The 24,632-nt window shown below is 50.0% G+C and overlaps 1 protein-coding gene across 1 annotated transcript; it reads left to right on the top strand.

Moving 5' to 3' along the window:
- Positions 1-4,160: 4,160 nt before the first annotated feature.
- YWHAH (tyrosine 3-monooxygenase/tryptophan 5-monooxygenase activation protein eta) lies at positions 4,161-15,575 on the top strand. Its single transcript, XM_067700142.1, has 2 exons — positions 4,161-4,437; positions 14,135-15,575. Exons 1-2 carry the CDS (start codon positions 4,351-4,353, stop codon positions 14,786-14,788), a joined length of 741 nt encoding a protein of 246 aa, XP_067556243.1. The 5' UTR covers positions 4,161-4,350; the 3' UTR covers positions 14,789-15,575.
- The last annotated feature ends 9,057 nt before the right edge of the window (positions 15,576-24,632 follow it).

Genomic DNA, 24,632 nt, shown 5'->3' with positions numbered 1-24,632 from the left:
CAATTAACAGCAAGAGCTGCTGCTCCTGGTGGTGGTGCTATCATCACTGGCTTGGGATCAGCTGGCTCACCCGGGCAGCAGGAGGTCTGCATTTGGGGGGGGGGAGGGGAAAGAAAATTCTATCTGGGTGACACGAACCTGTGGGTGGGTGGCCCCTCCGTCTCAAGCCGGTAACCATGCTGACAGTGTGAACGCCATCTCTCCAGAACAATACCAGGGCTTCTTTGTAACACGTCCCTTGGCACCCAGACTTCGCAGGGAGCTCAGAGTGTCCCAGGACACCCAAGGAAAAAAGCAGGACGTGCCTTTTCTGGGTCACCTATTCACGGGGCTCTGGCAGAGGGCTCTGGCAATGCTTTGGAAATCCAGTCCTGCGTGAGAAGCAGTCATTACCACTGGCTCAGGGTGGGGTGCAGCAAGGAAATTTCTACAGTTGTGATGGCTGGTGCAGGCAGGGTGTGAATGTGCTCTTGCCGAACCCCAACCCTAAGAAACAGGATGGTCAGTCCCATTTAAAAGGGGTTTCCTGGGGGTGGGGTGCGATGAATTGGGCGATGGGGACTGACATGTATACACTGATGTGTATAAAATTGATGACTAATAAGAACCTGCTAAGGACTTCCCTGATGGCACAGTGGTTAAGAATCCACCTGCCAATGCAGGGGACACGGGTTCAAGACCTGGTCAGAGAAGATCCCACATGCTGCGGAGCAACTAGGCCTGTGCGCCACAACTACTGAGCCCGCGTGCCTAGAGCCTCTGCTCCACAACAAGAGAAGCCATCACAATGAGCAGCCTGCGCACCACAAAAAAGACCCAACACAGCCAAAAATAAATAAATAAATAAAATTTAAAAAAAAAAGAAGAACCTGCTGTATAAAAAAATAAATTAAATTCAAAAATAAAAGGGGCTTCCCCAAGGGTACTCAGCTGGTAACCGGCAGAGCAGGATTTAGACCTGAGTTCAGATCCTCTTCCCCATCACATCACACACATGTCCTTGGATAGCTGGGGGGAGAGTGTTGCTCTGTTCCCTGAGTGAGACCCTGCCAGGTAAAGATGCAGCGGACTTGGCCCCTGCTCTGGGTACCTGCTCGGAGCTCTGGGGGCCACACAGTGTGTCTGACCTTGATCATCAGCCCCCTTGCCTTGGTTCAGAGGCCCTCTTGGAAATTGTTCAAAAGCTACATTGCTTGATAGGACTTAGACCCCTGGGAGTAGGTGACCTATCCAAGGTGGTCATCCTGGCTTTATTTACAAGACTTTGGGGAGTGGGCAGCTCTCTCCCAAGGGTGAAGGAGATGGATGCTGATAAGTGTATAAGCTACAAGATGGAGGCTTGTGTGTGCTTTTTACAATCTGAATGATCCCCAAAGGGGAGTCACACCTTGACCCCTTGTCAGCTCACACCTCACGACATCGTGGGGCCATCAGGCCTAGGAGTCTGACAGAACTGAGCTTGAATCCTGGCTCTGCTGATTACCAGCTGTGTGATTTTACTCAAGACATGGAACATCTTCAAGCCAGTTTCCTCATCTGTAAGATGGGAATGGAAATCCTACCTACCTTACAGGGGTATCTTGAGGGAAAAAATATGCCCATCTCTGCAAAGCACCTGGCCCAGTGCTGGCAACGTGGTAGATGTCCCCTTCCGTTCAAGAGTGGGCGTGGATAAGGTCGCTCAGGATAAGGCAGAGGGCCTGGGCAGAGCTCTGAGGAACCCCCGAATTTCCGGGTAGGCTGAGAAGACAAGCTCACACAGGAGACAGAAGAGGAGTGGCTGGAGCAGCAGAGGGGAGCCAGGAGAGTGCAAGGTCATGAAAGCTAAGAGGAGAGCCTGTCAAGGAGGGGCGAGCAGTTGTGCCAAGTGCAGCCAAGAGGGCCAGGAAAGTGAGGACTGTGCAGTGACCTTAGATTGGTGGCCACAGCAAGGGCCATCTAGATGGAGGAGTGGGGGTAGAGCCAGAGTACACTGGGCTGAGGTGGGGGTGGTGGGTGGGTGGTGAGGAGGTGGAGACAGTGAAGTTTGGTGAGAAAGAAAGCAAAGCTTTATGGGCGAACCAAAGTTGTCCCCCATTTGACATTTATGAATGTCAAAATCAGTTATTTAGAATGCTCCAGTCTATCTGATTTTTACTGTTTTGAAATCAATCTCAGTCCAACATGATAAGAAGTTAGAAGGGCTCTAACCCCTCTAAGGGCTGGAAGGAACTGTGGAGGTGCCCCCCAGTGCTGGCCCTCCTCCACCTCTCACGGGAATCTGTCCTCATCAGGCCCACGGTGGATGATAAGTTATTATCTACTACACTCTTTAGCGATATTCACTAGGGGAAAGATCAGCCTGGTTTGTTAACCTCGATTCCATTTGTAGTTAGCAAAGGCGAATCCTCAAAGCATGGAGAAGCCTGGGGTGGGGGTTTCCTCCCAAACGCTGTGTCATGGGTACTGAGGTCCTCACTGTAGCATCACAGCAGGTAGAAGGCAGCCCAGGAAGCAGGAGACCTAGTATGAAGGTCCCAGCTCTGCTGGCTGTGCAAACTGGGGTCAGCCTCTCCTCCCCCTGATACCTCACTCTCCCCTTATGTAGGATAAGGGGTTGGACCGTGGTGAGTCTAAGGGTCCTGCCAGCTCTGACATTCCAGGATTTCTCCTATTCTACAGTGATTTAAACAGTCCTTCAAGTCCAGTGCTCCAGACGGTGAAACTGAGGTCCAGAAAAGGCCCATTCTCCAGTCCCTCCCTCTCCCTTCTAATGCATCTAACTCTGTGGAGCAAGATTCTGGGCCTGAAATATGGCTTCCATGCCTCTGGTGGCTCCTGATTACTTAAGGATAAAGCCTTAAATCTTCAGCCTGGCACTGAAAACATTCCATGATCTTGTTCTATCCCATCTCATGTCCCACTGCCAGGCCTCTCTCCTCCCCATTTTGTTTCTATCCTCACTACCAAGCCCTCACCCTTGCTGGACCCCCCTCCCTAATACCTTTTCGCTGACTCTCACCTCCTTCAAGGTCCAGCTTACCTGCTCTTCGGTTTTTAGACCTCCACTTCTCAGAGGCAGGGGCTGTATCTTAGTTATTCTGTGGCTACTCCTTCCCCTAGTGCTGAGCATGCAGTAGGTGCTCAATAAAATGCTCAGAGAACATAAGGCCCCTTCACCTGCACTCTCCTTGGCATGTTGTACTAAGTCTGGCCATGCTTTAGTGATTGGGATTTTCCTCCCTTGTCCGGGACCCAGACCAGCGCCTGGCACCAGGGGTCCTCAGCATGGAACGCCAGGACTGGGCTCAGTGACCAGCTGGTCCACTCTCCTCTTTGCCACAGGAGGAACCTGCCACCACTTACAGGCTGTGTAACGTTGAGCAAGTCACTAGTCTGGTTTTGACAGACGGGGAGGCCAGCAGGGCCCACCAGGGGTGGAGGGCTGTGAGCATTATATAGGATCATACCTGGAAAGGCCTAGCACCGGCCCATCTCCTAGCAAGTGTGTGGTGACTCTTACCCGTCCCAGCGGGGCCACTCAGTCTCTCCTCCCGTGGAGGGCACAGTCTGCACAAGGCCACTTCCCAGGAAGGGGACGCAGTGAGTGAAAGTACCTGGGGCTGTCCCCAAAGGCCGGACCTGATCCTGCCCGGCCAGTGTTGACCGAAGCTCAGGGTGTGGCCCCTAGAAACCCATCGGCCAGGCTGGGCGGGGGCGGGTCCGGGGCACGTCCGTCCCTTCAGCACGCGGCCTCCTGGCTTCCCCAAGCACTAGGTTTATTTGCTTTGGGGGCCCTTCTCAAGCCAGACCTCTAACCTGGACTCAGAGACGCCTTTCCGGGTGGGGTCGTGACAGTGCGCAGACTGCACGGCTGCCATCACCGAGGCCCCCACCCCCACCCCCGCTCCGCCCTCCCAACCCCAGCCCTCCCCTCTCCCACCTCCACCTCTGCGGCGGTAAAATGCAGCACTCGCTAGGCGCCTGCGCGGCTCTGGGGCGGGGCGGTGGCCTCAGCTATTTATAGAAGGTGACGTCACCTTGAAATAGACCGTTAGGGCTGGCCCGCCCTTCCCCCCCCCCCACTCGCGCAGCACCGCGCCGCCCGGCCCGGCCGCTCCCACTGCGCAGGCGTCCTCTCGTCCTCCCATCCCCCCGCGCGGCCGCCTGTCCTCCCTAGGCGGCGTCCGCGGCGCGAGCCACAGCGCGCGGGGCGAGCCAGCGAGAGGGCGAGCGGCGCTACCTGCTGCCTGCAGCCTGGGCCGGCCGGCGAGCCAGTGCGCGTGCGCGGCGGCGGCCTCCCCTGCGACCGGAGAAGACGAGCGGGCGAGCTAGCGGAGCGGGGCGCGAGGCGAGGCAGGGCTCAGCGACATGGGGGACCGCGAGCAGCTCCTTCAGCGGGCGCGGCTGGCCGAGCAGGCGGAGCGCTACGACGACATGGCCTCCGCCATGAAGGCGGTGAGCGCGCCGGGAGCCTGGGCGGCCGGCCGGGGGCCCGGCGCAGGGGAGGGGTGGGCAGCCGGGCGGCGGCCCCCTCTGGGCCAGGGGCAACCCCGCCGCCCCACTGGGCGCGGCCGCCCGCTCTCAGCCTGCTTTTCCCGCGCCCGCCGCGCGCCCCGCCATTTCCTGCGGCCGGGCCTGGGGGGTGTCCAGGGAGGGGGCGCGGCGGGGACCCCGGGGGTGGGCGGGGGTCGCGGCATCCCAGCTCGGAGCCGCGGGTGGGGGAGGGTGCTCGAGGGAGGGTGAGGGAGCCGCATTTCTCCTCCTGGACCGTTCTGCCAGGCTGGGTCACCCCTTCTCGCCTTCCTCCACACACCCCAACTTGTAATAAAGAATCACCTAGTGAGTGGCGCCCTGTCTCTCCTGGTTTCCTCTGCCACGACCTGAACTCGGTGTAATGTCGATCCGCTTTTGCTCTGATCGCCGGCATCGTTCTGGTTCCATTCTCGCGCGCCCGGGGTCCGCTTTGTGTGCGGAGACCCCCCATCCTGAAGTCCGACGAGGACGCGGGCGGGAGCGCGGCGGGCCTGGGGCCCCCTCCCAGGTTGGATGTTGCGCCCATCTGCCCGGAGACTAAAACGGGTCCTGACGCCTGGGGGAGGCGAGCCCTTGTGCCTTTGCCTTCCCGAGACCCCTGGAGACTCGTCTGCAGCTCCATTTCCGGGGAAGGAGTCGCGGCCGGCCACACCCTGGCCAATGCGGTGGATTAGATACCACCTGCGTGTCTGAGATCTAGAGTTCCGGTGACCCTCCCACTGTCCCTGTCTCCTCACAGTAGTTCACGTTTTCTTTTAATAAACATTACTTATCTCTGCGTCAAGGTCACAGAGGGGTAGAGCCACAGCTGCGGCCGCCAACGTGCCATGTTCACCCAGTGCACAACCTCCTGAGACGTGGGAGGATCCGCCGGGGCCCCACCCTAGACCTACAGACTCAGAAACTCGCAGGGGTGGGACTCATATCTGCACTTGAACCAGCCCTCGTGGCAAGTGCTATTGGGTTTAAGTTCAAGAATTACTGCCCTGGGTTATATAGCTCATTTGCCCTTCTTAGGGCCTTGGGAGGGGATTTCCTAAAGAAAAAACTACAAATATCGAGGCTCCGTAAAATTTCAGAGTCATGTGAAAAATTCCTTTTAAAGCTTTTGATATTAATATATGAAACATGTTGTTGAGGTCCGTGTTTAGGATTATCCAGGTAAGAAGTGTTATCTTTTCCATGTCGTTCACATCACACGTTGAACCAGGTGTTTGGAAACCACCACCACCCATTTGTTGATTCATTGGTGATGCGGAGTTGATCATGGTGTTGTGGGCCAGGTAGGAGCTTTTCATCCAGACCAGGGACGATTTAGGTTTGGGACCTGAAGTCTGTGTAATTCTGGGGGTCTTACAAGAAAAAAAAAGTAGGGTATATGAGTTTAGCAAATTTCACAGAAACAGGACTGACTGAGTGCATTTCCTTGGAAGGGGTCCTGAGCTTAATCTTCTTTGGGATAAAGCCACTTCTGTCCACACAGCAAGTGACACTTAAGTGCGCCTCTTCTCCCCAGTCACCGAGTGGAACTGGGATTGTGCGGTTGAGGCCGCTTTCTGGACATTTTAGCGAGGCCCTCGCCTATCCTGCAAGTGGCACTTTGAAGGCCGCAGTTTTAGGAGCCTTTTGGGGAATAAAGAAGGGATGGGGCTGGAAGCAAAGTGAATTGAGGCTAAGGGAAAATGACTAGAATGTAGCTCTGGAGCTATAGGAAACCCGAGGCAACTTGCAATTGGAAGTAAGGAAAGAATACAGAGATGTAACCGAATGGAATACAGTTTGTGGAGAGAAAATAATTGGTTTTCTGGTCTTCGAAAGCAGGCTTGAAAGATGCTTTCCTGCAGCTACCTACTTGTGTACACAGATTTTCTCTGAGACATTAAGGTAGGATTTTGCAAACTAATGGACCCTTTCATGTATTGGGAATATGTAATATCTGTATCTGAGATGATTGATGGGTTGGATAGGCCATTGAAAATTCAGTGCATACTCTAATTATGTCATTTCAGAATTGTGATAAACATTCCCTCAAGGTAACTCCTATTAAAAAATAAGAACTTTTTTGGTCAGTATGCCTGTTTCCTCTATTAAATAATTTTTTTTGGTCATCTAAATTAATGGAATATATTAATTGGAAAGGACTTGGCAAGGGTCAGTGGAAAACTGTTTCTCATGTTTTACCTGTTAAGTTGATATTTGTATGTTAAATTCTTAATTTTATTGAGAAGACTCAGTCCCTATTTCATTAATATCATAGACCTAAAATATAGCTTTTGGAAAGAGTTGGAATTCTGATAACCCTCTGGGCTTGTGTGGGTTTTCTTCAGGGCAGGTAAGTAGGCTTCTCTACCGCACCTGAGTGAGGGGATGTTCTGATGCCACCACTCTGTGACCTTGAAGCTCACATCTCTTGTCTTCTGGTCCTCTAAAGTGTGTAAGTTGTAATGTTCGTGTTACTATCAAGTGGGCTTCCAGCTTTCATTCTTCTAACTTGTTTTCTGTTTCCTTTATAATTTAAATGGTAGCTAATAATATTGCCTGCCTGTAATGATTGATGTTCCGTATGCTACCAGCGTCACCTGGAGGATGCTGTCAGTAAGGCTTTAAGAAATCACGCATGTTGGAAACAAAGGTGTTGGCTCACATCAGTTGAGAACTGCACCCTGCCTTTCGTCCTAATTTGAAGAGGCAAGAAATGTTTTTGAAGTGAAGTAAAGACGTTTCTTCCAGCTCTCCCCCATCTCATACCTTGTCCCTTAACTAGAAAGAAACACTGTGAAAGATTCTCGAACCCAAGTCCTTTCTAGACCAGGCTTGGAATGCCCTTATACAATTCATAACCTCTATAAAATGAGTACAGTACCATCTTATGAGAACTACGAGATAAACCCATAAAGTGGCATAAAAATACTTGTGCATAATACTAAGTGATTCTAAGGAAAGAGAGTAACTAACCAGATAGATTTCTAGTGAATATTCATGGACAGACATAATTCAGTCATGTCACTTATTGCCCTTGGTCATCTTTTATATTAAAACATAGGGGCAATCATGAAGTTTTAAAATGTCAAAATTGTTTGGGATGGCATGGTGTGTTTTAACATTGATTACAAAGTTGACAAAGGACGGGGAGAAATATGTCTGAAGGACTTGAAGAATATCTGTAGCAATCTTAAGTGCAGGCAACAAAGCTGCAGCTTAAGGAAATGGGTCGGAGGGGAAGAGGTCCAACCAGTGGCCAGAGGCTGTTATTCCAACAGCTGTGAGATCCTGGGAAGTGGGGAAGTGAGCAGGTGGTATGTAAAAGGAGAGCACAGCTGAGTGGCCCAGGGTGAGACCTAACCCGTGTTGCAGTTATTGAAACTAGGGATGATTTTGAGGTGTACCAGAATTGTGGTTAGTGTGACATCTTAAAGCCACATTGGTAGGACCGTTTGAAATCTATGTAAAATAGCAAGTCGTGTTTCCCATGTAAGTATCGCTTTGTCACGTATTGACTGAGGAAGGAAGAAGTCTCTGCATTATTCTTGCAATATCCTCAGTTAAAAGACACTTCAGTTGGTGAACAGTTCACATAGCTTTGCTGCACTGACGTGGGAGTTGTCCCCATCTGGATTTGGGGTTGCTGCATTATCCCCGGAAGAGCTCCCACAGTCAAGGACCTCACTGCTCCCTTAAGGAAACCAAAAATGTATATTCTCATCATTGTCTGGAATTTAATATTAGTGGTAGACTGCAGTGTCACACTTTTCCAGAAAAACGGTTTGGGAGGGGATACCCCAGATGTGTTTTCCATGTTACAATTCATCAAGTTTATGAAATTTATCATTTTACCTATTAGGCAGTTAGTAAATGGTAGCTTTTATTCCATGTGTACATTTTCATTTAATCTTGCGAACAACTCTGGATGGATCCTGTTATTAACTCCATTTTACAAATGAGATGTGAAGAGATTAATTTTCTCAAGGTTGAGTTGTAAAGGGAAGATTTGAACTCTCAAATTTAGAGCTATCACTTTAACCACTGTGACAATGCCCCATGAGGCTAAGGAATCATATTTCTTTCTAGTGTACTTTCTGGTCTATTAGCCATTGTCATCATTGGTGACTAAGTTCCAAGCCATTAACATAAGTGGGCTTCTGAACAAATAATTCCCTCTATTAGATGTAAGTCATTTTTGCCAAGTTTGATTAAAAACAGAATCTACCACTTACGGTTCTTAGCTGCAGCAGGGGAGCATGAAAGGCAGACTCATCTGGATTGTGCTGTTCTCTTGAAGACCAGTTTTTTTGCTTAAGAAGCAAAGTATTAATTGAATTTGAGTTCTTGCTATGAATTGAGAAGTGCAAGACTATGTTACATTATAGTTGTGGTGTTTTAGGAAATTGTTTTTCCATATTGCTTTTAGTATATTTTGTAAGCCTAGAGGCCCCCAAATTTCAGTGTCTAGGTTGTTGGTGAGATGCTCCCAGGTGTCCAGATTGAGGCTGCCCCTCCCACTCCTCGCCGCAGTGGCATCCCCTCCTTGGTGGTGGGTGTTGGCACTTCCCTGTGATGGGAACTGGCACAGCTTCTGAAGCCTTCGGTCCTGGTGCCTCAGGGGCAGTAGGGTAGAGTGACGCTGTTCAGATGGGGTTATATATAATGCCTGCCAAGACCTGTGAAAATGTTTACTTATGTTCAGAGCAAGACAAAGGTGGTCTCTTAACGATACAAAGCGAGCTATTTTGACTAATGTTAAGCTTAGAGTGAATATTCATAACCTGAACTCACCTGCTCTGAGCTTGAAGCTGGCCCCTCTCCCAGCCTTGCAGAACTGCAGTCTCGCCCTGGTTTAGACAGAGGGCAGTCTTTCCAGGCTTGGGCAAGTGGTGACCAATGGCAGGTGCTTTGCCAGCTGGGGTACAGGCAGAATCCTCACTTTCGGGGCATTAACTTGGGAAACAGTCAGCCAAAAAAGCTTTCATCCCTCAAGCTCACTTTTGTTTTTTTTTTTTTTTTTTAATATATACAGGGTTCTGCCAAAGAAGCTTAAAGATTTTATGATGTGGTTATGTTTACATAATTATTCATGAGGATTGTTTTTTTCTGTTATAAGCTCTTATATCAAAAGCAAGCTTGCTGGTAGCATGTGGGTGTGGGTAGCTATAAAGTTCGGGGTGATGGCTGTGCTGTGTGTGTGTAGCTGTGAAGGATGAGAGCGCTGTTCAGGAGGAGTCGCATCAACCCCAACTTGAGCAGTGTGGCTTGGCAGCTCAGGGGTGATGTTTTTTTGTTTGCTCAGTGTTCCTTCTGAGGTTGGATGTTTCCCAGATTGAGAACTTTAAATTTTCCCAAATAGTCCGTGGGCTGTTTTTGGCAGTGGGTCTATTTTTACTCACAAACACATAGTTTATTGCCTTGTGAGTTAGTGGGAGGAGGCCCTTAGGGATTTTTGAGTAAGCCAGTGGTGTCATAGGAAGATAAATGAATTCGTAGTCGACCAGGTTGTTCGTGACTTTCAGAAATGCTGTGTAGTCCAGAGCAGAGAAAATGGGTGAAAGGAGTTGGTGCAGCCAAAGGCTGCGTGGTGAGGATGTACATGAGCAGAATGGCTGGCAGGGAGTCCAGTCCTCAAAGGAGATGAGAGGAGAGCCTTCCTGAATGGGAAGGGTCCATCAATTTAAGGTTTTCAGGAAGCCTGTAAGTAGGATTACCTGGGGTGGGGAGGTGGACAGGAGAACAAGACAGCAGAGTGGCTGCAAGCAGAGGTGGTGGAACCCCTTGCAGCTGATATAGCCACGTGAAGATATGATGTCTGGGGTGGCCGCACTGGGCGCACCTGGTGTGCGACGGAAACGAGAGTGTTGAAACTGGAGTTGGAGTAGAAAGAAGGTTGAGAACCTTTGTCTGGGTCTCTTCTATCTCGAGAAATCCGTGTTTAGTCTTTGTTCCTTATTAGAAATCAGTTGGAAACTCGTGATTATTGAGATGCAGTAAATCATCTCCGTAGACTCCGCAGATGGCCATCCCGCTGGTTTAGTCTTAGGGTGGTTGGGACCCGTTCCTGCTTTCCTTTCCCTACATCATTTGCTTCCCAGTGTCTGCGCCTCTTAGTGGGTGACGAGACTTCTCTTGAAGTCTCCTGGCTCCCGTATTTTGGAATTTGAAGTGTTGGGAACTCGTGCTAACTAACATTAGCGAAGGTTATTTGCAGTAAGTATCACCAGCCAAGACTGGCTGTAAATCTTGTTTTAATAGACCATCTGATTTTACTTCAGTCCGTAATTTTCCAATCTGGGGAAAACTCCCAATTTTCTTTAGTTATCCGATCAAGTAATAAAACTGTCTTCCTCCCATAAGTTTCCTTTTGTTAACCGAGCTGTAATCCAGGAGTATTAAAACACACTATATTTAAACGTATCCAGTTATTTCCTAGTTAGGCCCTGGCTGGGGTTCTGAGAACAATGCTTGTGTAGCCGTTAGTCACACTCAGCTGATGCCGATAGTGATTCATTCAGACTGGCAGGCCACCAGGTGATCGTTACATAAACACTGACACTCCTAGTCAGTGATTTTTCTTGTGAAGGTGTCATAAATATTGTCCAGTAGCCTTTTTTGGCATTTTATTCCTGATGGAGCAGGGATCCTCGGATTCCTGGAACCTACAGATACACCCACATTTATGTTGATATTCAATAGTATTGACCTCAGGCCTTACCACACCTGTTATAGTTGCTCAGGAAAAATGGAATCCTAGGATTTCAGAGCTGAAGAAGTCCTTGGAGACTGTTTGGGATAGTCCCCCTTATTTGACTTTTGATGCCCAGAAAAGCTGTGTTCTGTTGAATGTCACACAGCTAGCTCAGGCTAAACTGTAGATGTCTTAAGATTTTTTGTTTTTTTTTTGCGGTATGCGGGCCTCTCACTGTTGTGGCTTCTCCCGTTGCGGAGCACAGGCTGTGGATGCGCAGGCTCAGCGGCCATGGCTCATGGGCCCAGCTGCTCCGCGGCATGTGGGATCTTCCCGGACCGGGGCACGAACCCGTGTCCCCTGCATCGGCAGGTGGACTCTCAACCACTGCGCCACCAGGGAAGCCCTTAAGATTTTTTTTGAGTAATGATACCACCCCTTGTGCGAACACTGTGTGATATATAAATATTTCAGATATGCACTCAATTTTAATGATGTGCTCTGGGGACATACTATGAGGTGTCTTTGCAGTAGTCCAACAAAAGCAGCTTTACTGGTCGCAGGATGAAGTATATAGTGGCTCCTTATGGATGTCATTTGCATTTTAACATCAAGTGGCCTTAGTTGGATTTACTTATTGGAAGATCTGAGGAGCTTTTCAAATTCTTTTCTTGCCTCATGTTTTGTTTTACTGAATATTGGCCTAGAAAAGTGTCATGCTAAAGGATTCAAGCATTCTGAGATTTGTCTTAGTATTTGAGATGGAATTTTGATTTATAAGGGTTGCTTCCTTAAAAGGCCAAATTATCAGAAAAATATCTACAATGTCTCTTTATACTTTTAGTAAGCAAGTGTGTTTAAAGGCACTCCCTGAAGGAGAAAACTAGTGGGGTTACAGGTCTTGAGGGGAGCATGGATTGTGGATTAGTAGAGAGGAGGGGATTGCCCCAGACCAGCGTGGAGACCATTCCTGTCTTTGTGGGGAGGAATGAGGAGCCGGGCTTGCAGGCAGCCCTCCTGGGGAATGTAGCTGAAGACCACGCTGAAGGAGGAAGTGGGTTGGGTTGATTGACTAGGCAAAGAGGGAGAGGCCATCCCTGGCTAATGATTTGCAGCAGAAGAGTAGGGGTTCTGGGGACAGGGAAATGGGGAAGTTAGAAGAGGGAGCTGGTATTTTTATTTTGTCTGGGATTTGTTGAGGAGGGAGGTGGTGGTAGACAGTTGCGTGTTTCACTTTTAAGAACTTGGCACAAGTTTTCTAATTTTACACGTTTAATTATTACATTTGTTGCTTATGTTCTTGAACTACTAATTTTTCAAATAGACCTATCATCCTTTTTAATTCTTTTTTTTTAAACTTATGATTCTCTGCTGCTCAGTCTTCTTAATCCATGGTAAGCGTGTCTGTTTTATTATGTTGTTAATAAGTTTCTCCATCAGACTTGGCTTTTCCCTTCCATTGGAGCAAGTTCTGTCCTTATAGTTTGATTTAAGTAATGCCTTTTTGTTGAGTTTTGTGGTTTTCTAAGTGCTCTTCTTTTTTCTTTTTCTGTTTTTAAAATTAAAGACCTTTCCCAGTAGGTAACATAGTTGAGGAATCCCCCCATTTTATAGAAGATACAGGCCAATTTAGTGTGTTAGTGGCTTTGCTGGGGCCCAGAGTTTTCTGATTCTAAGTCTGTATTAATTTCCTAGGACCACCAAACAAAGCCACCACAAACTGGATGGCTTACAACAAGAGAAATGTATTTTATCACAGTTTGGAAGGCTAGAGTCTGAGATCGAGGTGTTGGCAGGGCTGTGCTCCCTCTGAAGGCTCTAGGGGAAAATCCTCCCTTGCCCCTCCTTGTTTCTGGTAGCTCCTGGTAATCCTTGTAATCCTTGGCCTTTGTAGACACATCACTCCAGTCTCTGCCTCCATCATCACATGGCAATGGCTTTCGTCTTCAGATCTCCCTTTTTCTTATAAGGACACCAGTCATTGGATATAGGATCCACCTTATGCAGTATGACCTCATCTTGACTTGATGACACCTGCAATGATCCTGTTTCCAGCTAAGGTCACGTTGATGGGTACCAGGGGTTATGACTTCAACATGAATTTTTGGTGGCACAGCTCAGCACAGCAAAGTCCAGTGTTCCTTCTACTGATGACACAGCTGGCTTGCTTGCAGTTGGCATCATGAAGAATTTGAAATTTAACGTTTCCACTTAAAATAATTGGTGCTTCCATCCTTGATGGGCAGTCAGGGTTTCCTGTCAGGTAGGTCAGAGTAAAGCTTGCTGCTGAGTAGTTATGCCTCCTTTCAGCAGAGGCTGGGGACACCTTATTGTCACTAATGCATCTGTTTTGGGTTGGAGGAGGGCTGGGTTTACCAGTGGGTTCCACGTGTAACCAGGGTGAAACTCTGGCCACTAGATCTGTGTGGTGTTTGAGCTCATCTGGGAAACTCTTCTTTGTTAATAAGTGTTTGAGGGAGGTGTGATTGGTTCTTTCTAGAATAGAAAGCTGGAAGTGGACTTCCAGTCTGTGATAACCTTTGGATATTTGACAAAGGAATTGTATGATTTTACTGTGAGAATATCTTACGCAGAATAGCTGAGCCTCAGGGCTTTTCCCCACCACCTCCTTGTGCACCAGCACCTCACAACCTTCCATCAACATCTTTATCCCCACACCTCCGCCAAGGTGAAGGCGGCATCTTAGAAGGCCTAAATTATTATGACTTTTTCAGAGTCCTTATCACTAATATTTTGAGTTAATATCTATCTCTTCTGTTAGACTGCAGTCTCCCTTCAGATAGGATCCTTGTCCAGTTGGTTTTTCTTGAGTGGCTTGTCCGTAATCCTGTTTTTGAGGAGGGTTGTTGACTGGGTTGAAGGGAAGATCTCTCTCCAGGGTTTTCAGACTCGGGTCTCAGTGTTTATCTTTTGGGGATGTTGCAGGTGACCGAGCTCAACGAACCTCTCTCCAATGAAGACCGAAACCTCCTCTCTGTGGCCTACAAGAATGTGGTCGGTGCCCGGCGGTCTTCCTGGAGGGTCATCAGCAGCATCGAGCAGAAAACCACGGCTGACGGGAATGAGAAGAAGCTGGAGAAGGTTAAGGCTTACCGGGAGAAGATCGAGAAGGAGCTGGAAACAGTGTGCAATGACGTGCTGGCCCTGCTGGACAAGTTCCTCATCAAGAACTGCAATGACTTCCAGTATGAGAGCAAGGTCTTCTACCTGAAGATGAAGGGCGACTACTACCGCTACCTGGCAGAGGTGGCTTCTGGCGAGAAGAAAAACAGTGTGGTCGAAGCTTCAGAGGCAGCCTACAAGGAAGCCTTCGAAATCAGCAAGGAGCACATGCAGCCAACACACCCCATCCGGCTGGGCCTGGCCCTCAACTTCTCCGTGTTCTACTACGAGATCCAGAATGCGCCCGAGCAGGCCTGCCTCTTAGCCAAACAAGCCTTTGATGACGCCATAGCCGAGCTGGACACACTAAACGAGGATTCCTATAAGGACTCCACGCTCATCATGCAGCTGCTGCGAGACAACCTCACCCTCTGGACGAGCGACCAGCAGGACGAGGAAGCTGGAGAAGGCAACTGAGCGCCTCGGCCCACCCCCGCCCCGACCCCATCACCACTGGTCCTTCCTCACCACAGTCACTAAGTATCTAGTGCTAAACCTATCTGTATGGCAGCACAGCTACTCAGATCTGCTCTCTGCCCCCGGGAAGCAGTTCCAGATAAATTTATGGGCATTGCTGGACTGATGGTTGCTTTGAGCCCACAGGAGCTCCCTTTCTGAATTGTGCAGACAGGTGCATTCTGAAGGAGGCATTTTCCTATGCCTGCTGATCTAGGTGAAGTGCAGGCGAAAAGCCTCGGGGAAGTTAGGAGAATTAACCACACAGGCTACAGTTGGTATTTAAATGGTCCACTTAAAACCAGCTGCTAGTGTTTTGTTAAAGCAGTACATCTGTGCATGCAAAAGTGAATTCACCCCTCCCACCTCTTTCTTAGCTAATGGAAAACTGTTAAGGGAAGCTGATATGAGAGACCACTTGCTCCTTTCCATCAGCTTAATAATAAACTTTAACGTGAGGTTTCAGTAGCGCCTTGTTTGCCTCTTTAAATTATGATGTGCACAAACCTTCTTTTCAATGCAATGCATCTAAAGTTTTGATACCTGTAACTTTTTTTTTTTTGGTTGCGACTGTTTAAGAATCATGGATTTATTTTTTTGTAACTATTTGGCTATTGTCCTTGTGTATCCTGACAGCGCCATGTGTGTCAGCCCATGTCGATCAAGATGGGTAATTATGAAATGCCAGACTTCTAAATTAAATGTTTTGGAATTCAGTGGGTAAATAAATGCTGCTTTGGGGATATCATCTCTGTGTGTATGGTCTTTGTTTTTCCTGCTCTCAAGGAGCCCTATCACGGCTCACCGCTTGGAATCCTGGTTTGATCTCTCAAACCCTGAAGCATTTCTGGAATAGCGAGTCTTGGTGCCCCCTGATTCCATCACACATTTTGCAGTGTACACAAAAGACTCATGAATTTTAAATAGTTTTGTGTGAACCCAGCTAACAGCCTCTCTGATCCCCTCTTCCTGTTGCTGGTGCCTGTATGGGAGGGGCCGAGCAGACCCCAATGCCGTGTTCCATGGCACAGCCCCTCTGGAAGGGGTGTGTGTCTGACTTTGAGGGTGTAGCTCCACTCGGCCTACTGGAACATTGGTTGCTAGGTATCACCCAAAGTCGGTACATGTTCTCAGTTTTTCTTAATATTCTTTTGCACTAGATGGAATAAAATGTTAATTAGGGATCCCTGAAATAAACTTTAGTGATCATTATTAAGAAAGCTTTGAGTATTCTTTAAAAAATAAGACAGCAGACCTCCCTCTGAGTTTAAGAAAGAGAATGGCCTGGCCTCTAGTGCACTTTCCCCATCTGCCTGCACCTCAGGCCGCTCCTGAGGCCCTGCATCACCAAGTGGACTCTTCCTTCCCCGGGTGATGTGGACTCCAGCCACTCACGATTTCTGTCCCCTCCAGCGTGGTGCTCGGGACCGGACATGCTTGTCGAGTGGATTGGTTCAGGTACACAAAGGCCCTAAACACCTTATTCTTGACTGAAGCTTGACACTAGACTGGTGGAGGTGGCCACGCCCAGCCTCTGTCCTTGAACCTACACTGTGGTGGAGCGTGGACATTTAACCTATTTTCTCATCCTGAAGTAGAGGGATGACCCACATGCTAATAAGTAGTCCTTAGGAAGCCTATTTCAAGTTGACCTAATTGCCAGCAAAAATCCTTACGGGTTTTGCTTCAATTAGCAGGTCAGGTATTTTAAAGCCATGAGCTTTATGTGCCTAAGGCATTTTGCTTTGATAAAAATTCGTAGACGTTGAAACTTCGTCCATTTGGAGTGCACTTCACAGAAAGGGCTTTAGAAAAAGCACTTAACGTTTTCATTTCACAACCATCTTGTGGAAAGTTTTGTTCCCACCTTACAGAGGAGGAAACTGAGGTGCAGAGGTGGTGGACCTCTGGAATCAGCTGGTGCCACAGGACGGCCTCTGCCCACGACCTTTAAATTCAGAGTCCTAACTGCCCTCTGGTAGGCTCCAGGCAGCCGACAACCTTTGAGGCTCAGGCCCCTCGTTTTTTAAGAGTAGGATTTGGAATATAAGATTTAATTCAACCCAAAGTACCATGTGCAAGGCATCCTCTTGGGTCTTGGAATGGGGTGTGGGGAAGTATGGGCACACAATTCCAGTCAGCCCTACAAGTGGTAAATGGGGTTCTTTGAGAGGACTTGAAATTACACGTGGCGTAAAGCTGAAGCCTTCCTTCCCTATTGTGTGATCTCAAAGGCTTCCTTCCAGTTCTGCACACTCTGATGTTTTAAAACTTGTCAGTATCAAAGTAAAAAGACAAAAAAAGCTTGTCAAGATAAATTTATGAAATGAGATGGGGTCATCTCAGTGTTACTGCAAGGGAAACAAGACCAGAGAAATGAATGGCTTTCCCAGAGTCTCACTGCAAAGTTAGTGACAGAACCTAAACTAGCACTCAGGTCCCCTAAATCCTTGTTTATGGTTCTTTTCACCAGGCCACAGTCTTGGGGTTGAGAAGAAAAAATGGATGTGACACACATCCTATTATGGGGACACTTTGAGTGCTTTTAATATTTTCACTTAGAGTTGAATGAATTATACTTGGAAAGGAAATTTAAATATATTGATGCTAACTAATGCTCAGATTTTCAATTACTCCTCAAACCCTGCTCAAAGGTCCATTTGTTTGAGTTGGAGGAAAGGGTAGGATTCTTGATAATGGAGCTATTGTCGGGTAAATACTTGGCCATCTTAAGTCACTTGGGATTGGGAAGCTCAGGATGCCTCTTGGTTCTGTAAAATAGGCTATGTTCAGCAGTCAGGACGTGCCGTTCAAAGGCTGAGGGGGTCCTCGGTTCTCAGGAGACCTCCAAACTATGGGGCAGGCACAGGCACTGAGTCACAGCTGAGTGGGACTGAACAGATCATCTGTTACAAAGAACAGCCGTTGGGCTGATGGAAACAACCATTTCAAACACCTTGTGTGTTCTGGGCACCTTAAGTGCATGGTCTCTGAGTCTTTACAGCAACCCTGGACGGTAGGAATGATACAAGGGCCTCGCGGCTTTCAGGATTTAGTTCCCCGATCAGGGATCAAACCCATGCCCCCTGCAATGGAAGCACAGAGTCGTAACTACTGGACTGCCAGGGAAGTCCCAGAATGATACTATTTTTAACAGATGAGGAGATGAGGTATCAGGTGGTATACGTAGCTGGTAAGAGGTAACACTGAGATAAAACCGGGTCAGTCCTACCTCAAGGCTTTTCCCACCACACCATGGGTTTTTTGATCCCCACCTGGAGAAAAGGAGTTCTAGAAAAGTCATAACAATAGCTAACCCCTCTGCCTCTCTAGTCTCTGTCTTTTCTTCTCCAGCCTCTGTGACATCCTACCCAAATCAAATCCTTCCTTCAGGGCCTAATGAAATGGCGTCTCTTATGAAACCTCTGATTTGGTTGAGGCTTCCCTGCCGGGCGGTTGTGAGTCAGACTTGACTGATTATTCCTAGTCATCGGGCACCTCTCCCCTCCACCTCCCCTGGACCGTGGGCCCCTGTGTTGCCAAGCAAAGGAAGGGCTCCAAAAGGCTGGGGAGCTAAAGACGAAGGAATCCACTGTCAAGTTCATCTTCCCAAAGTACAGCTCCCATGTTGGTCTGAAGGGCAGAGGCTGTGCCAGGAGGGAGAGGGAAAGGACATTTGCCGACTGCCTTCTGCGGGTGACTCAGCGATCACCTGCAAAGTGGGGCCTTACATGCATTTCAATTCAGAGCTAACATTCTTGTGAACTGGGCTGTAGCTCCAGTCAGGAGGCTTCGAGAGGAAAAGTGACTTTCATGCGGTCACGCAGTTGGGAAGGGGCAGAGCATCTGTGTGGGGCTCCAAGGCCCTTGCTCTTGTCTTGAATGTGTCACCTTCAGGCAGAGGCTGGAAGCCTGACAGTCCAGGTCTCCATTGATGGGACCTCTTCCTCCCTCCAGCCCACTTCTCTGTTACCTTCTTTACATTTGCCTCTTCAGCTGGATCAGCCTTTTTTTTTTTCTTTGCTGCCCCACCCCCACCCCCACCCCCAGGCATATCCAGGGACATGGACCTTGATGCTTGTCTTCCTCCGATCCTCGGGGCTCCTTCTACCAGAAGGGAGGTACCTGTAGGGGCTACAGCTACAGGATGACTGAAGACGTGGACCACAGCATGCCCAGCTGGACCCACCTGTTCAGCCTGCTCTCACTTTGGCTCAGGTCTTTACTCTGCCTTCTTGAATGGCTTTCTGATCTTGGCCTCTTCAAACTCTACCTAGGAAATCCCACCTCCCTGCCAGCTACTGTGAGCCCCTCTCTGGGCTCCTGTACTGTGGGTCTGCACCACATGATGGCATTCATCACCTGTCTTGTTAACAAACATGTTGAGCTCCTATGTGGTAGGCATTGGGCAGGGTGCTGGGGGTGGATACCTTGGTGAATTACCTGTCCTTGTGGGGCTAACACTAGTGGGGGATACAATAAAAATATAAAATAATACAGTAACTATGAAAATGCCACTCAGGTTCTTCTCAGCAACTAGCACACAGCTCACAGTAAGAATTTGTTGACTTCATGAGTAAATGACTGATCTGAGGCCGGAATTTTGACAAAAGAAATGACCAAAAGGAATCCTTCATTTCTGCACCCAAATCTACCAATGAGCCATGTAAGAAACCGAGGGCCATGAGCCCTTGAGCTTGGTTCTAACATCACCTATAAACTGGTGGTGTGACCTTGAGTGTGTCCTCACCTCTCAGCGGCCTCTAAAAACGAGGCAGGTGCTTGGGGTGGTCTCTGGGCACTTTTGCATTTTGGAGATTCTGTGATTCTCTGTTATTTTCAACTGCTCTGGGATGGTCCCCATCCTCCTCCTGGCCTTTTTCCTGCTCTCCCCCCTCCCTTTTCCTTCCTCCTTTCACATCTGTCCCTTTTGCATCCGCCCTCCACCCCTCCTTCACTTTCCTGGCCACCCCCTAGTTCCAAGAGGGTTTCCATGGCAGTCATCTCCTGGAAGTGACATCACTCATCTCCTAGGCAACTGTTTCCAGGGCAGTGACATCATTCGGTCACCATGGCAACCCTCCAGGAGGACAGTTCTGCAGTAAAAGGGACAAATAGAATTCTTATTTATTTCTGGGGGCTTGGGGACAATGTAGGGAGATTATTAACAGAAGAAAAAGATCTCAAGAACAAGAAGTAAAAGCTTTGGTCTTGTAGGGAAAAAATGGGAAGCCAGGGCAGGGGCTGGGAAGGAGCAGAAGCTCTGGGGTGAAGCCCTTCTCCTTTCTAATAACTAGGCTGACCATTTAATATGTCACCAGATTGGGACACTTGAGAGTGAATAAGGGCACCATTATTATTATACTGGATGACAGATGAAAACTGGGCCTCCCCCAGCAAACCAGGGCATGTGTCCCCTGCCCAGGTCAGGCAGGTGCCTTGCCTCACTCCCTCACCTATGGCTCATCCTATAAGCGTGGATTCTGCTCTTCTGTGTGCGGGCACCAGGGATACCACAGTGATCAAACCAGCCTAAGCGAGCTCACAGTCGTGTGTGTGTGTGTGTGTGTGTGTGGTGGGGCCGAGGTAACGGCGCAGTCACCCGGTGAGTGTTGCTGTGCAGCCCGAGTTTAGCGCTCAGAAGGGAAGGCAGAGAGCACCAGGGGCGTGTTCAACACAGGTGCCCAAAGCAGCCAGGGCGGGAGAGGAGTTAGTAAGGGGGTTGGAATGGCGTGGGGAGAAGTCTGTTTGGCAGGGGGAACAGCATCTGCAGAGGGAGTGTGCTGAGCAGCAGGAACCGAAAGGAGGCTGGTGGCCGATTGCAGGGCAGGAGGGAGCGGGCAGGTGTAAAACGAGGGTGGAGAGGTGGTAGGGACCAGGCCTCACAGGGCGTCGGAGGCCAGAGCCCTGGGCAGCCCCATGGACATGTTTTGAGCAGGAGGAGACACAATCCTGTTTGCATCTTCAAAATCTGTGTGGGGCAGAGTGGAGAGCAGTTTGCCCAGGAGGGAAATTGGGGGGTGGGGAGCTGAGTGGCGACAGGGAGGTGGAGGGATGAGGTGCATATATTTGGGAGGTTGAGCTGACAGGATTTGCTGGGGCACTGGATAGGGAGTGAGGGTCAGGTAGGGTAGACACCTGGATGGCATGGTGTCAGGTAGACACCTGGATGGCATGAGGGCCTTGGGGTGGAGAGTGACTGCTAAGGTGGGCAAGAGAAGAGTCCAGGAGTGAGGGTCAGGTAGGGTAGACACCTGGCATGGCATGAGGGCCTTGGGGTGGAGAGTGACTCTGCTAATGTGGGCAAGAGAAGAGTCCAGGAGTGAGGGTCAGGTAGGGTAGACACCTGGATGGCATGGTGTCAGGTAGACACCTGGATGGCATGAGGGCCTTGGGGTGGAGAGTGACTCTGCTAAGGTGGGCAGGAGAAGAGTCCAGGGTGTGACATTTAAGGAGGCATGAGGGGCAGGGGTAGGGGCGGCCTCTAAAAGGAGTGCCTCCTTAATGCCGTGACCTCGGAGGAGCAGGCTTTGGTTTGGTTTTAGGGGGTGCGGGACCAAGTCTCTGGAGCAGTAATAATGACCACCTCTTGTGTTTATGACAAGGGCCTTCACTTCCACCAGCCCCCTGATAAAAGTGGGGAGAACAGCCTGGAGGCCTGAAGCCTGAGTGCCGACGAGTGCCAGCTGCTTCACAGTCCCCACAGGAACCCAGGGCAGGAGCTCCTCACTGGCCCATCTCACAGATGGGGAAACTGAGGCTCAGACAGCTTTCAGAACTTACTGAAGGACTCACTCACGTTCGCAGGTGGCTGCACCAGGCCTCAGACTCAGGCCTGCTGACCCCGGAGTCCACCCCCTGGCCCCCAGACCATGTTCCACAGCCTCCCCAGTTTCCTGGTGGAAGAAGGAAGGAAGGGAAGCCAAGCACCTTCAGGCCTGCCACCTTCTTCATCTGTGCTGAGGCACGAACAGAGGGTCTGAGAAGGGACAAGACCCCTCAGCTCTGCAGAGCTTCATGATCGGAGCCCCTTTCTCTCTACCGCAGGTGTTCTCAGTGGATCTTCAGGGCCCTTCCTGGGGGCTGTTCTCCCCAGGAGGAGCCACCTCTGTGCCTCAGCTTCCCCCTCTGTACAATGGGAATAATGACAGTAGGAGTTCCCACCCCATCTGTTTGTGCTGAGGCTGAATGAGGTGAGCAAAGCACTCAGCATGGTGCTCCAGTGTAGACTGGATGGATGGATGTCAGCAGCTGTTGGGATTAGAGCAGGAGGGTGGGAATGTGGGTGTGCGTGTGACACACGGCTTGTGCTACAGAGGTGGGAGAGACAGGGTCGGGGACACGAGGACTGGCTGGTGACAGAGGGAGAAGCCTCCTCACCAGCTGGCTCCCGGGGAGACAGCACGGTTTATACCTTTCCTTCCAATCCTACGCCCGCTGCAGGGGGAGGAGGATGAGCCTGGCCTCCCTTGGGAAAAGAGGATCTTAGAAAAAGCCTGGAAACAAGTAGGTCGCACCCTGGAGGCCAAAGCCTGGGGGCAGGGGTGGTGCAAGGGAGTTAGAGGCCTGCACCTGGGCCCTCTGCTGCATCCACCTCCTGGCCCGCCCCCCAGCCCTGCCTTTAAACAGCCATGGTTTTGCTTTAGCCTCCAACTACAGACCCCTAAAGGCACAGGCTACCTTGACCTTATTTTTTTTTCTTTCTTTTTTTTTTTTTTTTTTTGTGATACGTGGGCCTCTCACTGTTGTGGCCTCTCCCGTTGCAGAGCACAGGCTCCGGACGCGCAGGCTCAGCGGCCATGGCTCACGGACCCAGCCGCTCCGCGGCACGTGGGATCCTCCCGGACCGGGGCACAAACCTGTATCCCCTGCATCGGCAGGTGGACTCTCAACCACTGCGCCACCAGGGAAGCCCCTACCTTGACCTTAAAAAGGAGTGAATAAACATGAGGATTGGGCCCTGTGATTCCAGCACACACATACACACACAGACACCCTTGCTTCCTCTGTGTATTACAGGGTTCAACCAGAGAAATGGTACCAATAGGAGGTGCAAATTAAGAGATTTATTGCAAAGAGTTGACTTATGTTAGTATGGGGCTGGTGAGGCAAGTTTGAAATTGTGAGGCTCAGGCTGGAACTCTTTCTCTTTTTTTCCAATCCCACAATCCATTATTTATTTATTTATTTAAACATCTTTATTGGAATATAATTGCTTTACAATGGTGTGTTAGTTTCTGCTTTATAACAAAGTGAATCAGCTATACATATATCCCCATACCTCCTCCCTCTTGTGTCTCCCTCCCACCCTCCCTATCCTACCCCTCTAGGTGGTCGTAAAGCCAGGCTGGAACTCTTGCCAAGGGTGGAAGCTGCTGTCCACAGGCAGAATTTCTTCTTCCTCAGGGAAGCCTCAGCTCTAAATATTCATTTATTTATTTGGCTGCACCGGATCTTTGTTGCAGCACGTGGGATCCAGTTCCTTGACCAGGGATCGAACCTGCACCCCCTGCACTGGGAGTGCGGAGTCTTAACCGCTGGACCACAGGGAAGTCCCCTCAGATCTGTTCTTAAGGCCTTCCAGATGGGACTGTATCAGGCCCATCCAGATTATCCAGGATAATCTCCCTTAAAGTCAATTGATTAAATTGACTACCTTCATCACAATACCAAGATTAGTGTTCGATTGCATAATTGGGGACTGTAACCTGGCCAAGCTGACACATTAAACAAAGCCATCACACTCAGGTAGCAGCTAGGTATGGTCTTGGAGGCCTATGGGAAGCTGCTTTACGTTTATTAATGTGACTATTTGCTGAGCACTTACCATGTGTCAGGCACTGTGCCAAGTGATTTCTCTGCAGCATATCATTTAATCTTCAAAACATCCTGTGAAGCAGGTGCCCTTCTTGTCCCTAATTCTACAGGTAAGGAAACTGAGCCTCAGACAGGTGAGGACATCCTTTGGGTCACATGGTTGGGATGGCAGGTCTCTGGCCCCTCCTTGTTGTCCTCTTCTCCTGTGTCTCTTCTCCTGGGACACAAGTCACAGTTCAAATCGCTGCGCGCTGTGAGCACGGTCCTGCCGCTCTGGACTTCAGTTCTCCTCTGCGAGGTGGCTCCCTTCTACCCTGCCTTTCTGGGTTTAGGGCGGAAGGGAGGGTCCGTTCTGGGAGCACTTTCTCGGGCCTTTGCTGCCACCTAGGGGGCTTGCCGGTGTTCGCCACGCTCCAGACAGGCCCTTGAAAGGCAGGTGAGGGGGCAGGTGAGCTGCTGAGAGGCAGCGGGATGGTGGTAGGGAGCAACTCGGGGTGAGGACTGGGACCAGTAACAGAAACAAGGCAAATTCAACCGGTTCTTGTCCCCACCTGCTCACTCAGGTCCCCCAGGCCCCTTAAGAGTCTTCTGGGGCCCCGCGTGTGTAGAGGTTTCACCCCTGCGGAGCTCTGCGTCGGCCCGGACCCCGAAGGGTCCCGCCGTCCCCTGCCGCAGCCGGGAGGCCCAGGCTGCTGGCGGGAGCGGGTCTAAGGAAGCCGGGAACTTCGCTCCCCCATCAGGTCGCCTGACAGACCTGCCGCGCGGCTCAGGCTCCAGAGGGGACCCGCGCGCTCTGCCGGGGAGGACAAGAAGACCCAGGGGCAGAGCGAAGGTCCCGCCCCTCCACTCTCCAGCCGTAGCCCCGCCTCTATCCCCGCCCACCTACATTGCTCACCATAATCACGCCCTACCGTTATCCCCGCCCACCATAGCCCTTAACCCGCCCCCATCGCCCCGCCCATCACAACCCTTTACCACCACCCCCCGA

The sequence above is a fragment of the Pseudorca crassidens genome, chromosome 12, assembly GCF_039906515.1.
Source record: "Pseudorca crassidens isolate mPseCra1 chromosome 12, mPseCra1.hap1, whole genome shotgun sequence".
In the NCBI taxonomy this organism is placed as follows: Eukaryota; Metazoa; Chordata; class Mammalia; order Artiodactyla; family Delphinidae; genus Pseudorca; species Pseudorca crassidens.
This window is presented reverse-complemented; position numbering and strand designations above follow the sequence as displayed.

Excerpts from the sequence above, each read along its gene's own strand:
- YWHAH (XM_067700142.1), top strand. The coding sequence starts at position 4,351 with ATGGGGGACCGCGAGCAGCTCCTTCAGCGGGCGCGGCTGGCCGAGCAG. Across the intron at positions 4,438-14,134 it reads TGGCCTCCGCCATGAAGGCG|GTGACCGAGCTCAACGAACC; the intron begins GTGAGCGCGCCG and ends GGGATGTTGCAG.